Source organism: Haliotis cracherodii, unplaced genomic scaffold (genome assembly GCF_022045235.1).
Source record: "Haliotis cracherodii isolate W230 unplaced genomic scaffold, xgHalCrac1.p SCAF_2, whole genome shotgun sequence".
In the NCBI taxonomy this organism is placed as follows: domain Eukaryota; kingdom Metazoa; phylum Mollusca; class Gastropoda; order Lepetellida; family Haliotidae; genus Haliotis; species Haliotis cracherodii.
Genome location: NW_027266275.1, coordinates 43088419 through 43102794, shown reverse-complemented (window position 1 = coordinate 43102794; position 14376 = coordinate 43088419). Strand labels below are relative to the sequence as shown.

At 41.1% G+C, this 14376-nt stretch overlaps 1 protein-coding gene across 4 annotated transcripts in view; it reads left to right on the top strand.

Annotated features, from left to right (window-relative positions):
• LOC139468131 (protein flightless-1 homolog) overlaps positions 1-14043 on the top strand; it is a 139209-nt gene extending 125166 nt beyond the window's left edge. For all 4 annotated transcript variants that reach the window (XM_071249893.1, XM_071249892.1, XM_071249894.1 and 1 more), the window contains 6 exons: positions 1809-1849; positions 4209-4332; positions 6508-6597; positions 8696-8788; positions 9139-9252; positions 11012-14043. In XM_071249893.1, coding sequence (XP_071105994.1) covers positions 1809-1849; positions 4209-4332; positions 6508-6597; positions 8696-8788; positions 9139-9252; positions 11012-11146 — 597 coding nt within the window. In that variant the 3' untranslated portion in view covers positions 11147-14043. The remainder of the gene's footprint in view (positions 1-1808; positions 1850-4208; positions 4333-6507; positions 6598-8695; positions 8789-9138; positions 9253-11011) is intronic.
• Positions 14044-14376: the final 333 nt, after the last annotated feature.

Below are 14376 nucleotides of genomic sequence, written 5' to 3'. Positions count from 1 at the left end.
CACAGTTCTTAAAAGATCAAGGCCACTTGGCATCTGACACTGATTTTGGTCGCATCTTGGTGGCCGGCCAGAAGTTGGTTTATCGACCTCCGAAACATCCCAAAGACAACAGCTGGAACTTCCGGTGTGGTCCAACCTTCTGCTCCATCCACACAGTCTGTTGCCACGCCCCAAAACCTGAATGGTTTCGTCTGCACGCCTGACACATCTGCAGAAAGCCCCATGAGCCAAGGGCTATTCGGCTAGAGCGGCCAAGGCTATTGCTACAGCCCCCCGTCCATCTACATGGGGACTGTATGATGATAAATGGTGCTCATTCCAGGTATTCTGTTCAGACAAACACCAGGATCCGATGACAGCGTCACCCCAGTTCCTGGCTCAGTTCCTTCTGTACTTGCGCAGCACCCATGAAGGGCTTTTGAAGGGCTCTACCATGTCCACATACCTGGTCGCCATCAACTCCATTCTTGCCGTCCTGGACGATCGGAGAATGATGAAAATTCCCGAACTACAGGTCTGGCTGCGCTTGTTCCATCTTGAAAACCAGAAGGTGAAGTTCAGACTTCCTTCGTTTGATCTGAATGTGGTCTTAAACGCTCTTCGGACAGTTCCCTTCGAACCACTTCACACGTCTTCCTTCTACAACCTAAGGAAGAAGACGGTATTTCTACTGGTTTCGGCTACTGACGCTCGGGTCAATGAGCTCAACGCCCTAGACATCTCCCGTGTCCGGTTCGAACACAGTACTCTTGGCGCCGTTCACCATGGACCGTGCTGGGACTTCATCATAAAGAGTCAACTCCCAGGACAGCCTGAAAGATCATTCATTATCCCCTACCCCCTCATCCATTGTGGGTGCCGAGGAGGAGGAGGAGTGTTATTATGGTCAGTAAGGGCACTGAAGGTTTTCTACAACGATCTAAAACCTGCCGCAAGTCTAGGAAACACCTTTTTTCTGACGGTCTGCACTTCGTCGCAGTCGTTGGTCAACCAGAATACTTTGCCCTGTGGCTCTAGGCAGTCATCCTCCAAGCTTATAAAGCCGCCGGATTGGACCCTCCCCACAAGGCTATCAACCCACACGAAATTAGGGCGATCACATTTAGAATGGCTCTTGCCGTTTGATAAAGATGCAATACGGAGTAATGCAGGATATGTAAGACAAATTTAGTAAAATCTAAATATTTTTAATCTAAATCTTACGAAGTCTAAGTGCCCTTTGCTACGCTGCCTCCCCACGAAGTTTCAGATGTCATGTTTAAAGCAGTTATGTGTTTTGATGGGACATCAAGGGTCATGTGCCGACTGAGAGGGCACTGCTTCCTGTACTGGTTGGGAAAACTTTCTTCAGCAGCTCGATCTCACACAGTTCGTCTCTCTGTCAAAAGACAGCAGTAAATGCAATACGGAGTAATGCAGGATAAGTATACAAATGTAAAAAATATTAAGATTTCCTTAAATTTCCTGAAAGGTGATGTTTCCTCGAAGGTGATGTTTTCTTGAAGGTGATGTTCCTGAAAGGTGATGTTTCCTTGAAGGTGATGTTCCTGAAAGGTGATGTTCCTGAAAGGTGATGTTTCCTTGAAGGTGATGTTTCATAATGTGAAGTTCCTGAAAGGTGATGTGTCCTCAAAGACGATGTTTCGTAAGGTGATGTTCCTGAAAGGTGATGTTCCTCAAAGGTTATGTTTCCTGAAAGGTGATGTTTCCTTGAAGGTGATGTTTCGTAAGGTAACATTTCCTTGAATGTGATGTTTCCTGAAAGTTGATGTTATCTGAAATGTGATGTTTTCACCTTTGTTTTGCAGATTGCACCAGCCTCAGCATCTCTTCTTAATTCCTGTTTTTGGTAAGTTTGTGGTGTATTCCCAGTGGAAATGATTGAAGTGCTAATGTAAAGATAGTGTGCACATTTGTGTACAGGAAAGGTTGATCAATATTTCTGGGCTTGACACATAAGTCTGTGCCACCATTGTGTTGCTGATGTCATTATCAAAGAGTCTTGATTGTGTTTCACCATGTCATTTGAAAAAGAACTACATCTATTATTTCAGTAGTTAGAGGCATTGTTTCAAAATTTAGCTACATTGGGCACAGATGTGTTTCCAAATCAGAAGGGATGTTTACTGAAAGTGCTCATGAAGATAGCCAGAGGCACAGTTTGGAGCATTCCAAAAAGATGGAGATGGTTCTGTTTTTTGTTTTTTGTATATTGTTTTTTAATTTGACTTCAGTTTTAGATATTCCTTTTGTACAACTTCCATGATTTCCATTCATTGTTTGTTGACCGAAGTCTTTGTATCTTCATTTCATTAATTTTGAGAATATAAGTTTTTCGTTGCCCAAATTTCACAGTACTGATAATTTGGGGGGCTCAATATTTATTAACTTGCAGATGGGCAAATATTATATTACCAAAACAATATTTTGGGTGGGGTGGGGCGGGTAGTCATACATGCAGAATAGAGTAATTACAAAGGGTGAAATTGGTGTAAAATATAATATTCATGTATTTATATTCATGTTTGTTTATAAGATACATTTGGATGTATATTTCATATTTAATAGGTTAACCACTGGCATCTATACTGAACAACAAAAGTTCCTGTGACATTGATTAAGATTTAATGCAAAGTTATGTTTTTTACCAAATCTGAAACATTTTCGGTTTGCAACAGATAAAAGACTCTTGTAAGTGTTCAAATGGTTTAATTTGCCATACTGACTTCAGAAAATGTTTGATTTCATAAAAAAAACATGAACATGCCAAAATGTCAATTTACAAATCAATAGCGTGTGTGTCCACCTCTGGTTGCAATGCAAGCAACACATCTTTGTCTCATAGAATGGACCAGGCATCGCACAAAGTCCTGTGGGATATCTGTCCATATCTGCTGGAGCATGTTTCAAAGTTCCTGGAGTGTCTGCCCAACACGTGGTTGATGTCAAAGGCACCGATCCATCTCATCCCACAAGTGCTCGATTGGTGAGAGATCAGGGGAGCGAGCCTGCCAGGGGATGACATTCACTTTGTTTTGTTGAAGAGAATCATGAACAAGTCGAGCAATATGAGCCCGGGCGTGGTCATGTTGAAAGGTAATGCCTGGGCCATGACGACGCAAAAACGGTAGAACAACCGGGCCAATGATCTCATTGCAGTAGCGCTGTCCATTGAGATTTCCCCCTACCACTATCAAACGGGTTCTTGCTGTAATCCCACCCCATACCATAACGCCGCAACCCCCAAACCGATCTTCTTCCATGACACAATGATTGATGTAACGTCCATCTCAACGTTGGTACACTCGAATCGGAGGTGAAAACGAGACTCGTCAGTGAATAGAACTTGTCCCCACTGCATGGTAGTCCAGCGTAGATGCTATCTGCACCACTGTGGACATGCTTGATGGTGGTTTCCTGTCAAAATGGGACGTCTGGCAGGTCTTCTGGCGACAATCCCTGCACATCTGAGGCGACAACATACGGTTTGTGAAGATATTCGTCAAGGGCCAGGGATGCTTCTTGCAGTCTCTGTTGCTGGCTTGAATCAATTTCGTAGGTGTGTTGTTTGAATCCAGATGTCTTGTTGATTATTGGTTATGCGTGGCCTGCCACTCCGACGATGGCATTCGTCTGTGGCCAACGTTGCCATAAACACCAAATGGCATTTCTGTGGACGTTAAATTGTCTTGCAACATCACATTGACTCGATCCTGCTTCAAGCATACCAATGGCTCGCAGACGCTCATTTTTGGACAGGCGTGGCATTTCGTAATGTTGAATAATTGCGTAATTTTGTTGTTTTTCTGAGTGGTTGTTGTCAGCACGATGCTAAACAATGCATATGGAATCCCGTTAACGCACATGTTTTTATACCCGTTCTTGGGTAGTGAACTGCATGGGGCTTGCATAAAAGTCAACTTTTGCATGGAATGCATGCTTTTCTGTTGCAGTTGCATTTTTGTGACTTGATTCCATACATGTACTACAATATTGAAAACCAAATTTTACTTGTTTGAAAAATACACAAAAATATTGGTGTCGCAGGAACTTTTGTTGTTAAGTATATTTTTGCAATATTTTGTACTGGTTCATATGTGAGTAACAGGTTGACATAGGCTGACTGTAGGTGAACTACACTAGAAACTACATGGAAGGCAAACTGCACTGTAGGCAATAAGTGTTTGTAGCGTTTATATTTGTTTCAGCTACATTTTGATGGTGCCCTTTGATAGTGAGGACATGCATGGCATTGTGTATGTGTGGGTTGGGATGAAGGCAGACCACGATGAGGCCAAGCTGGCAGAGCAAATTGCCTACATGATGTACAAGGTAGGGGAATTAACCAATGTATTAACGTAGATAATGTACAAGGTGGGATAGTTAAAAACTGTGATCACCTAGATAATGTACAAGGTGGGATGGTTAACCACTGTGATCACCTAGATAATGTACAAGGTGGGATAGTTAACCACTTTCATCACCTACATAATGTACAGGGTGGGAACGTTAGCCACTGTGATCACCTGGTTAATGTACAAGATGGGATAGTTAACCACTGTGATCACCTAGATAATGTACAGGGTGGGATAGTTAACCACTGTGATCACCTACATAATGTACAAGGTGGGATAGTTAACCACTGTGATCACCTAGATAATGTACAAGGTGGGATAGTTAACCACTGTGATCACCTACATAATGTACAAGGTGGGATAGTTAACCACTGTGATCACCTAGATAATGTACAAGGTGGGGTGGTTAACCACTGTGATCACCTAGATAATGTACAAGGTGGGATAGTTAACCACTTTCATCACCTACATAATGTACAAGGTGGGACAGTTAACCACTGTGATCACCAAGATAAAGTACAAGGTGGGATAATTAACCACTGTGATCACCAAGATAAAGTACAAGGTGGGATAGTTAACCACTGTGATCACCAAGATAAAGTACAAGGTGGGATAGTTAACCACTGTGATCACCAAGATAATGTACAGGGTGGGATAGTTAACCACTGTGATCACCAAGATAAAGTACAAGGTGGGATAGTTAACCACTGTGATCACCTAGATAATGTACGAGGTGGGATGGTTAACCACTGTGATCACCTAGATAATGTACAAGGTGGGATAGTTAACCACTTTCATCACCTACATAATGTACAGGGTGGGAACTTTAACCACTGTGATCACCTGGTTAATGTACAAGGTGGGATAGTTAACCACTGTGATCACCTAGATAATGTACAGGGTGGGATAGTTAACCACTGTGATCACCTACATAATGTACAGGGTGGGAAAGTTAACCACTGTGATCACCTAGATAATAGTACAAGGTGGGATAGTTAACCACTGTGATCACCAAGATAATGTACAGGGTGGGATAGTTAACCACTGTGATCACCAAGATAAAGTACAAGGTGGGATAGTTAACCACTGTGATCACCTAGATAATGTACGAGGTGGGATGGTTAACCACTGTGATCACCTATATAATGTACAAGGTGGAATAGTTAACCACTGTGATCACCAAGATAAAGTACAGGGTGGGATAGTTAACCACTGTGATCACCAAGATAAAGTACAAGGTGGGATAGTTAACCACTGTGATCACCTAGATAATGTACGAGGTGGGATGGTTAACCACTGTGATCACCTATATAATGTACAAGGTGGAATAGTTAACCACTGTGATCACCTAGATAATGTACGAGGTGGGGAAGTTAACCACTGTGATCACCAAGATAATATACAGGGTGGGATAGTTAACCACTGTGATCACCTAGATATTGTACAAGGTGGGATAGTTAACCACTGTGATCACCTAGATAATGAACGAGGTGGGATAGTTAACCACTGTGATCACCTAGATAATATACAGGGTGGGAACTTTAACCACTGTGATCACCAAGATAATGTACAGGGTGGGATAGTTAACCAGTTTGATCACCAAGATAATGTACAGGGTGGGATAGTTAACCAGTTTGATCACCAAGATAATGTACAGGGTGGGATAGGAGGTAGGAGATTTAACCCCTGTTGTCGCCTAGATTATGTACAAGGTAGGGGAGTTAACCAGTGTTGTTACCTGGATAATGAGTTAATCACAGTCGGATAGCCCTAGTGGTTAAAGCATTGATCATCACGCCAAAGACAAGGGTTTAATTCCCGATGGTACAATGTGTGAAGCCCATTGTCTGTGTTCCCTGCTGTGATATTGCTGGAATTTTTCTGAAAGATTGCTAAGCTCAACCCAACAAAAGCCAAGACCATGTACTGAGATACTGCACTGTTCTTATGCTGGAACTGACATGTATAAAAGAAACTCATCTTATAGCATTTATTTTACAGCAAGCTATAAAAAGCACAAAGGGATGTCGAATTGTAACGGCATTCACCAAAGGTTCGACAGGAACTAATGACCAACACCTCTATTTACGCTGCCCTTATTTAAAGGTGATGAACCTTCTGTACGCTTACTGTATGCCCTCACTCTATATAGGATGAGTACACCATCCAGATGATCAATGAGGGCGAGGAGCCAGAGAACTTCTTCTGGGTCGGCATCGGAGGGCAACGACCATATGATCACGTGAGTACATGCTTGTTTTCTCTTTACTGTCTTAACAGTATCTTCCAATATATCTTATATGGTAGGCATTACAATGTATATATTCAGGATTATGAGTACAAAACCATCTTCATATTACTTAGCAGTATGAGGAAATGGGTGACATTGAAGGTCAAGTTAACATATCAACTAGGCTTTTTGTACCCAATAACTTTGGAATATGAAGAACTATATCAGCAGTCAGGAAAATCAAGGGTTGGGATCTCGGTTGCATAACCTTTTGAGTGACCTTTGTATAAGGTCAAGGTCAGTAGTGGTAAATAATGAAACATGTATCACATAAACTGCTAAAGGACAATGTTGACAATAAAGAACGCCAGATGCCGCTGCAATTTGTAAAACATTCCAACATAATACATTGTGCACCTCGACATGCAGTTTTCATATACAGAGCGGAACAAGCCGATTAAACTCGGAATATTTTACAAATTGCAGCCATCTGGCATTCTTTATTGTCAACATTGTCCTTTAGCAGTTTAGTGTCCTTTCATGCGCACTGGCGTTCCTACACATTGTTCTTTCTTTTCATTTGCATCTTTTCGTAACATTTGACTATTAATATTGCTTACTTTTGACTATTATTTCAACTTTGTATTTTTTCAGACGACGACTGTTTGTTTTGTATTTTGACTTTTATCAGTACCTGTGAACTGGTAACTGTGAATACATTATTCTTAACATTTGACTATTATTGCGTACTTTTGTCCCTTATTTCAACTTTGTAATTTTTTTTACCAAATGGCTGCCCATACTCTAAGGCTTTGATATTTAAACATAAAACATTAATTCCTACAAATACCCTACATCAATTACATAGTTGCCATTAATTTTGGCTGTCATCACACGATAAAAATCCTCTTCACTGTCTTAGGGATAAAGTCTAATTTCTTTCCAATAATCAAACATCAACCTGGATGCAGGATGTGAAAGAGATAGTGTACTTAGAATTGTTAACAATGATAACAAGTATTTGTCACAAAGTGACGAAATGTCCCCCGCCTGTATATACACCATAGTACCAAATATGAAGACAATCCAGCGATTAGTTCTTGAGATATCGCGGCAACACCGTTTTCCAACTCCAAAAGCAGATTTGCCTGCTGTGACCTTGAAAATGGGGTCAAGGTCACCAAAACCGACTGGTGTCTGTATATACACCATAGTTCCAAATATGAAGACAATCCTGCAATTAGTTCTTGAGATATCGCGGCAACACCGTTTTCCAACTCCAAAAGCAGATTTGCCTGCTGTGACCTTGAAAATGGGGTCAAGGTCACCAAAACCGACTGGTGTCTGCGGAGTCTGTATATACACCATAGTTCCAAATATGAAAACAATCCAGTGTTTAGTTCTTGAGATATCGCGGCAACACCGTTTTCCAACTCCAAAAGCAGATTTGCCTGCTGTGACCTTGAAAATGGGGTCAAGGTCACCAAAACCGACTGGTGTCTGCGGTGTCTGTATATACACCATAGTTCCAAATATGAAGACAATCCAGCGATTAGTTCTTGAGATATCGCGGCAACACCTTTTTCCAACTCCAAAAGCAGATTTGCCTGCTGTGACCTTGAAAATGGGGTCAAGGTCACCAAAACCGACTGGTGTCTGCGGAGTCTGTATATACACCATAGTTCCAAATATGAAGACAATCCAGCAAATAGTTCTTGAGATATCGCGGCAACACCTTTTTCCAACTCCAAAAGCAGATTTGCCTGCTGTGACCTTGAAAATGAGGTCAAGGTCACCAAAACCGACTGGTGTCTGCGGAGTCTGTATATACACCATAATTCCAAATATGAAGACAATCCAGTGTTTAGTTCTTGAGATATCGCGGCAACAAACAGGTGGGACATACAGACGTACGGACGTACGTACGGACGGTCGTGAATACTATATACTATACTATATGACAACTATTTTTTCATAATTCCTGAGACAACTATTGTTTGATAATTCCTGATAGCTATCAGTGAAGAGGACTTCTGTTAAAAATCTAAAGATCTATAGTGTGATGACAGCCAAAATACAGGATTACACATGATTTTCTTTCACATTTTAGGACTCCGAGTTCATGAAGTACTGTCGTCTGTTCCGATGCTCCAATGAGAAGGGTTACTTCACTGTATCAGAGAAATGTGCAGACTTCTGCCAGGTATTATTTTCTCACATCCTATGTAAGTTGTCATACGTGAGTTAGTTGTCATACGTGAGTTAGTTGCACAGAGTTTGCTAGGTCAAATGCGTTGCCTTGAAGTTTGGGAAGGGAGCCTTGGAAAGTCCTTGAGATAACCAATATGTCTAGGTTATCAGCTGTAGTTACAGGCGTCAGTTGAAAAAACAAGAGTGAGAATATACTCTCCATCATCTGTTACAGACTTGCTGCTATGGGGCAGATTCATTTAGGCTTGGGTTGTTCGATTAACTCGCCTCAATTAAATCCATATTTTTATGTTGCAATGTACTTTTGTAGGACTGGGTAAGATTGTTTTGAATGTTGCCCAGGATGACCTGGCCGATGATGATGTCATGATTCTGGATAACGGAGAGCAAGTCTTCCTCTGGGTCGGCAAGAAGACTAGTGATGTGGAGATCAAACTAGCATTTAAAAGTGCACAGGTAGGATAACATTCTTTTCCTCAGGGGACCTGGGTAAGTAATGATGCCAAGCACTCTATAAGAGATGACCAAATTGGATCGGGTGGTCGGACTTTGTGACTTGGTCGTTAGTGTCATCATACAGTGCTGAAAATATGAACCACTGATGTGTGTGGCCGAGGCTTGACTATTTACAACCAACCATGATACAGCTGCAATTTCTAACAAACGTTACTTACTGTTGTCTGTGTTACGTCGCTGTTGTCCGTGTTACATCACTGTTGTCAATGTTACGTCGCTGTTGTCAGTGTCACATCACTGTTGTCAGTGTTACATCACTGTTGTCAGTGTTACATCACTGTAGTCAGTGTTACATCACTGTTGTCAGTGTTACATCACTGTTGTCAGTGTTACATCACTGTTGTCCGTGTTACATCACTGTTGTCTGTGTAACGTCACTGTTGTCAGTGTTACATCACTGTTGTCCGTGTCACATCACTGTTGTCAGTGTTACGTCACTGTAGTCAATGTTACATCACTGTTGTCAGTGTTACATCACTGTTGTCCGTGTCACATCACTGTTGTCAGTGTTACATCACTGTAGTCAGTGTTACATCACTGTTGTCAGTGTTACATCACTGTTGTCTGTGTCACATCACTGTTGTCCGTGTTACATCACTGTTGTCCGTGTTACTTTGCTATTGTCCGTGTTACATCACTGTTGTCAGTGTCACATTACTGTTGTCCATGTTACATCACTGTTGTCGGTGTTACATCACTGTTGTCCGTGTTACATCACTGTAGTCAATGTTACATCACTGTTGTCCATGTGACGTCACTGTTGTCAGTGTGACGTCACTGTTGTCAGTGTTACATCACTGTTGTCCGTGTTACATCACTGTTGTCAGTGTCACATCACAGTTGTCAGTGTCACATCACTGTTGTCTGTGTCACATCACTGTTGTCCGTGTTACATCACTGTTGTCCGTGTTACATCACTGTTGTCCATGTTACATCACTGTTGTCAGTGTTACATCACTGTTGTCCGTGTTACATCGATGTTGTCCATGTTACGTCGCTGTTGTCAGTGTTACATCACTGTTGTCAGTGTTACGTCACTGTTGTCATTGTTACATCACTGTTGTCCGTGTTACATCACTGTTGTCTGTGTTACGTCACTGTTGTCAGTGTTACGTCACTGTTGTCCGTGTTACTTTGCTATTGTCCGTGTTACATCATTGTGTTCCATGGCTGTTGTCAGTGTTATGCTACTGTTGTTACTTCGCTGTTGTCTGTTTTACATGGCTGTTGTTATGTTACATGACTGTTGTCAGTGTTATATTGCTGTTGTCAAAATTATATCACTGTTTTTACGTGTTACGTCGCTGCTGTTGTGTTACATCACTCGTCAGAATTACTTCTCTGTTTGTGTTACATCGCTATTGTTGGTGTTACATCACTGTTGTCAGTGTTGCTGGTGTATTGGTATTGATATTGGCAGTGTCCTTACATTATCAGTGATTTGCCTTTGTATAGGCAAGTACCTAGACCAAATTGTGATACATTTTAAGGTTAAAAATGGATATATTTTTAACATTAATGTGAGCGTGGCCAGTGCTGCTTGGATTCAAAGCATCACTGGCATTGTTTTGGGGGGGTCAGCCTTTCTTCATGGAATTTTATTTCAGTAGGCATATGAAGGATCACCCTTGCCCATTTAGCAAACTCTCTGGTGAATGGTCAGGATTGATCAGTAAATAAGTGTGTGATATGTTTCCAGGTTTACATCCAACACATCCGGATTAAGCAGCCAGAGCGTCCTCGCAAACTTTTGCTGGCCATGAAGTACAAGGAACACAAGAGGTTCACCAAGTGTTTCCATGGCTGGGGCAAGTACAAGGAGGTGCTCAAGTGATGGTGCCCACAACAAGCCACAGACTGTGCAATATCTGTTTTAAGGAGGGGAAGAGGTGATGACATGGGGAGGGGGTGGACCAACATCTCATTTTAATATATGTTTGATAGGCAAGGGTGGATGGGTTAGGAGAATAGATGAAGATGAGATCATAGATCAACCACTCTGGTGACTCTGGGGATCTGGCTATCAGATGTTGTTGGAGAGGCATGAGTGGACTGACTGGCTACCAGATGTTGTTGGAGAGGCATGTGTTGACTGACTGGCTACCAGATAGTGTAGAAGAGGCTACAACATGATGTGGATCAGTTGCAATGTCTCAGGAAGAATCTCAAGTGAATCAATTCCATCAGGACAGAAGCTGAAAAGGTGTTTTGGGCTATATTATTACTGTCAGAAGTAATTCAGATTTTGGTATCTTTGACTTGTGTTTGGAGTTTATGTTTGCTTTCAATCAGAATCAAAATACTTTTTGTGCTCATTAGGTATACAAATGCTGTCACCCAGTCATTTAAATATTGTTCAACTCAGCAGTCAAATCAAATGAATGCAGCACAGCATCATGTTTATCCTTTGTAGTCTGGAGGAGATAATAGTCAATTGTTACAAGTAAAGAATGAATGTTACAATTACAAATCATTATCTACATGCAAACAATGAATTAAAAATACTAAACGATACCAATGAACAATTCGCAAACAAAAGATGTCATATGTGAAGAAAGAACAATGTGTATGAAAAAACGTCCGTGCACAAAAAGCACACTAAACTGCTAAAGGACAATTTTGAAAGAACGCCGGATGGTGCTGCAATTTGTAAAACATTTCGAGTATTTTGATTGTATGTATGTAATAGCCTTTGTTTGTAACATTCATCCTTTATTTGTAATATTTGACTATTATTGCATACTTTTGTCATTTATTTCAACTTTGTATTTTTTGACTGAATGGCTGCCCAAAGGATGTAATATCTTCAACTTACATATGTTTGTCCATAGGAGACACTATGAACACAGGCCTTCTCCTTTTGTGACTGAAACATGCTATCAGTGTCATGGAGATGAATATAACATCATTATCAATAGCCACTGGTTGAAGAAAAGTACTTATTATGGCCATTTTCTTTTCCGTTTTGCAGATTCCATTATTCACATTACTACTATACATTCATATAGAAGCATTAAGTATATCTAACATTGTTATGGACAAAACAGCTGTATTTCCTATGTTTAATTATCATTCCTGCACTCACGTTCCTTTTGGTAACTGGGGCGGTCGGGTAGCCTAGTGGTTAAAGCGTTCGCTCGTCACGCCGAAGACCCAGGTTCAATTCCCGACATGGGTACAATGTGTGAAGCCCATTTCTGGTGTCCCCCGCCGTGATATTGCTGGAATATTGCTAAAAGCGGCATAAAACCATACTCACTCACTCACTCCTTTTGGTAATTGAAGTCAATTACTGTTTTCTGCCAAATGGATGTCTGTGTGGAGTTGTGTACCCAGGTATTGGGGTGCCAGAGTGGTCGGACTCGCCCCCTTGTATAGCTGATCAGTGATATCAGCCCCAACGCTGCATGGTGTGGGAGATGTCAGTGTCTGGTCCTGGTGCTTCAGGGATTGCTGCTGTAGGTGATAACCTGTGGCAGACAACACTGTTATAGACATACTGCTACTTTGTATTCTATATGCTTAAATAATATAGGAGCTAATACTGACACCACTATTTGTGTCTTTACCCTTATGGCCTACACAGGACATGATGACTATCCCACTAGACAACAGCTGAGTGGGACAACAGTCATTTCCAGTGTGGTGTGTTACAATATCCTGCTTCCCATGTGACAATGTATATTTCCTGTATTTATTTGTAAGACATTCCCTGTTAGTTACTCCTCTCTGTCTTGGCATCTTGCAGCAAGTAAGTTTGTATCTAAGAGAGAATTGTGTGTTGTATGGGAGTTATAAAGACTTTGGTGTTCCATCAATGTGTATGTTTAGTGACTTGCTTCTGGAATGTTTACAAGCTCATAAAAATATGTCCTATTTATGTTGATATATAATGTGTTGTTGTCTGTTCCATCCACAAGAGACCGCCACCATGGTCTAGTGGATAGAGCATTTGCCCAGAGAGTGAAGACCAGGGGTTCAATCCCCAGCTGCATCATACCAAGAAATGCATGGCCCTCGATATTAAGGGGATAAAACAAGGACTGATCGGCTTTGAGTCAGTATACTGTGTCTGAATGGAATATCCATGTTAAACTGCGGCATGGTATCTCAGTGGGCTAGAACTACAACACGAACATTAGTCCGGACAACTACAAGCAGCCACATGCATACACGCACACACTACCTCTCATGATTTATTCTTCCTGTTGTTTAATTGTATTATAAACAAAGACCATGAGTCGTTTATTTCGTAGATGAGATATCAACATCATGTACAAGCTTTGAAAATATTTACCCATATTAAATACAATTTGTTCACGGCAATGTCAGACAAGTCCATTTTATGAACAGGGGAGTTAAGTTTGGTATTTCCCATGTATTCCAATGCTTGCCGTAAATGGCGAATATGCTTGTCGTAAGAGGCGACTAACGGGATCAGGTGGTCAGGCTTGCTGACATGGTTGACGCATGTCAACTAGCCCAATTTCGTGGATCGATGCTCATGATGTCAATCACTGGATTGTCTTGTCCAGACTTGATTATTTACAGAAGCCCATCATATAGCTGGAATATTGCCGAGTGCAGCGTTAAACAACAACAAACAGTGATTATCCGTACCTTTTCTCCCTATACCGATTGTCATATCTCGCCAACTTATGGATTGGATTGTTCGGCCATTGCATTTATCTGCGTTGCCCAGCTACATCTATGACAGTAACTAGACACTTCCCTCTCATCGTCAAATTTTTGACATCATATGTTTTTTAGTGTATTTAGTTATATATTTTACTAACTACATGTTAGGACTTATGATATTTTACAAAATAATATTGTGAATAAAACATATAAAATGAATCTTCTATAACTAGACTATTAATTTTTCTGATGGTTTATATTTTTGCAGATGTTGTTCACATGGTTTCTCAAACTAAATGTTGAATCAATGATCATGCGTAGATTTCTTGCGTGACTGCTAGGTCTAACAATGCTGTCAAGACTTGGGCTTGGTTTTGAAATGATGATCAACATTTCAGTTTGGTCATTTAATTTAAGGAACTCAGC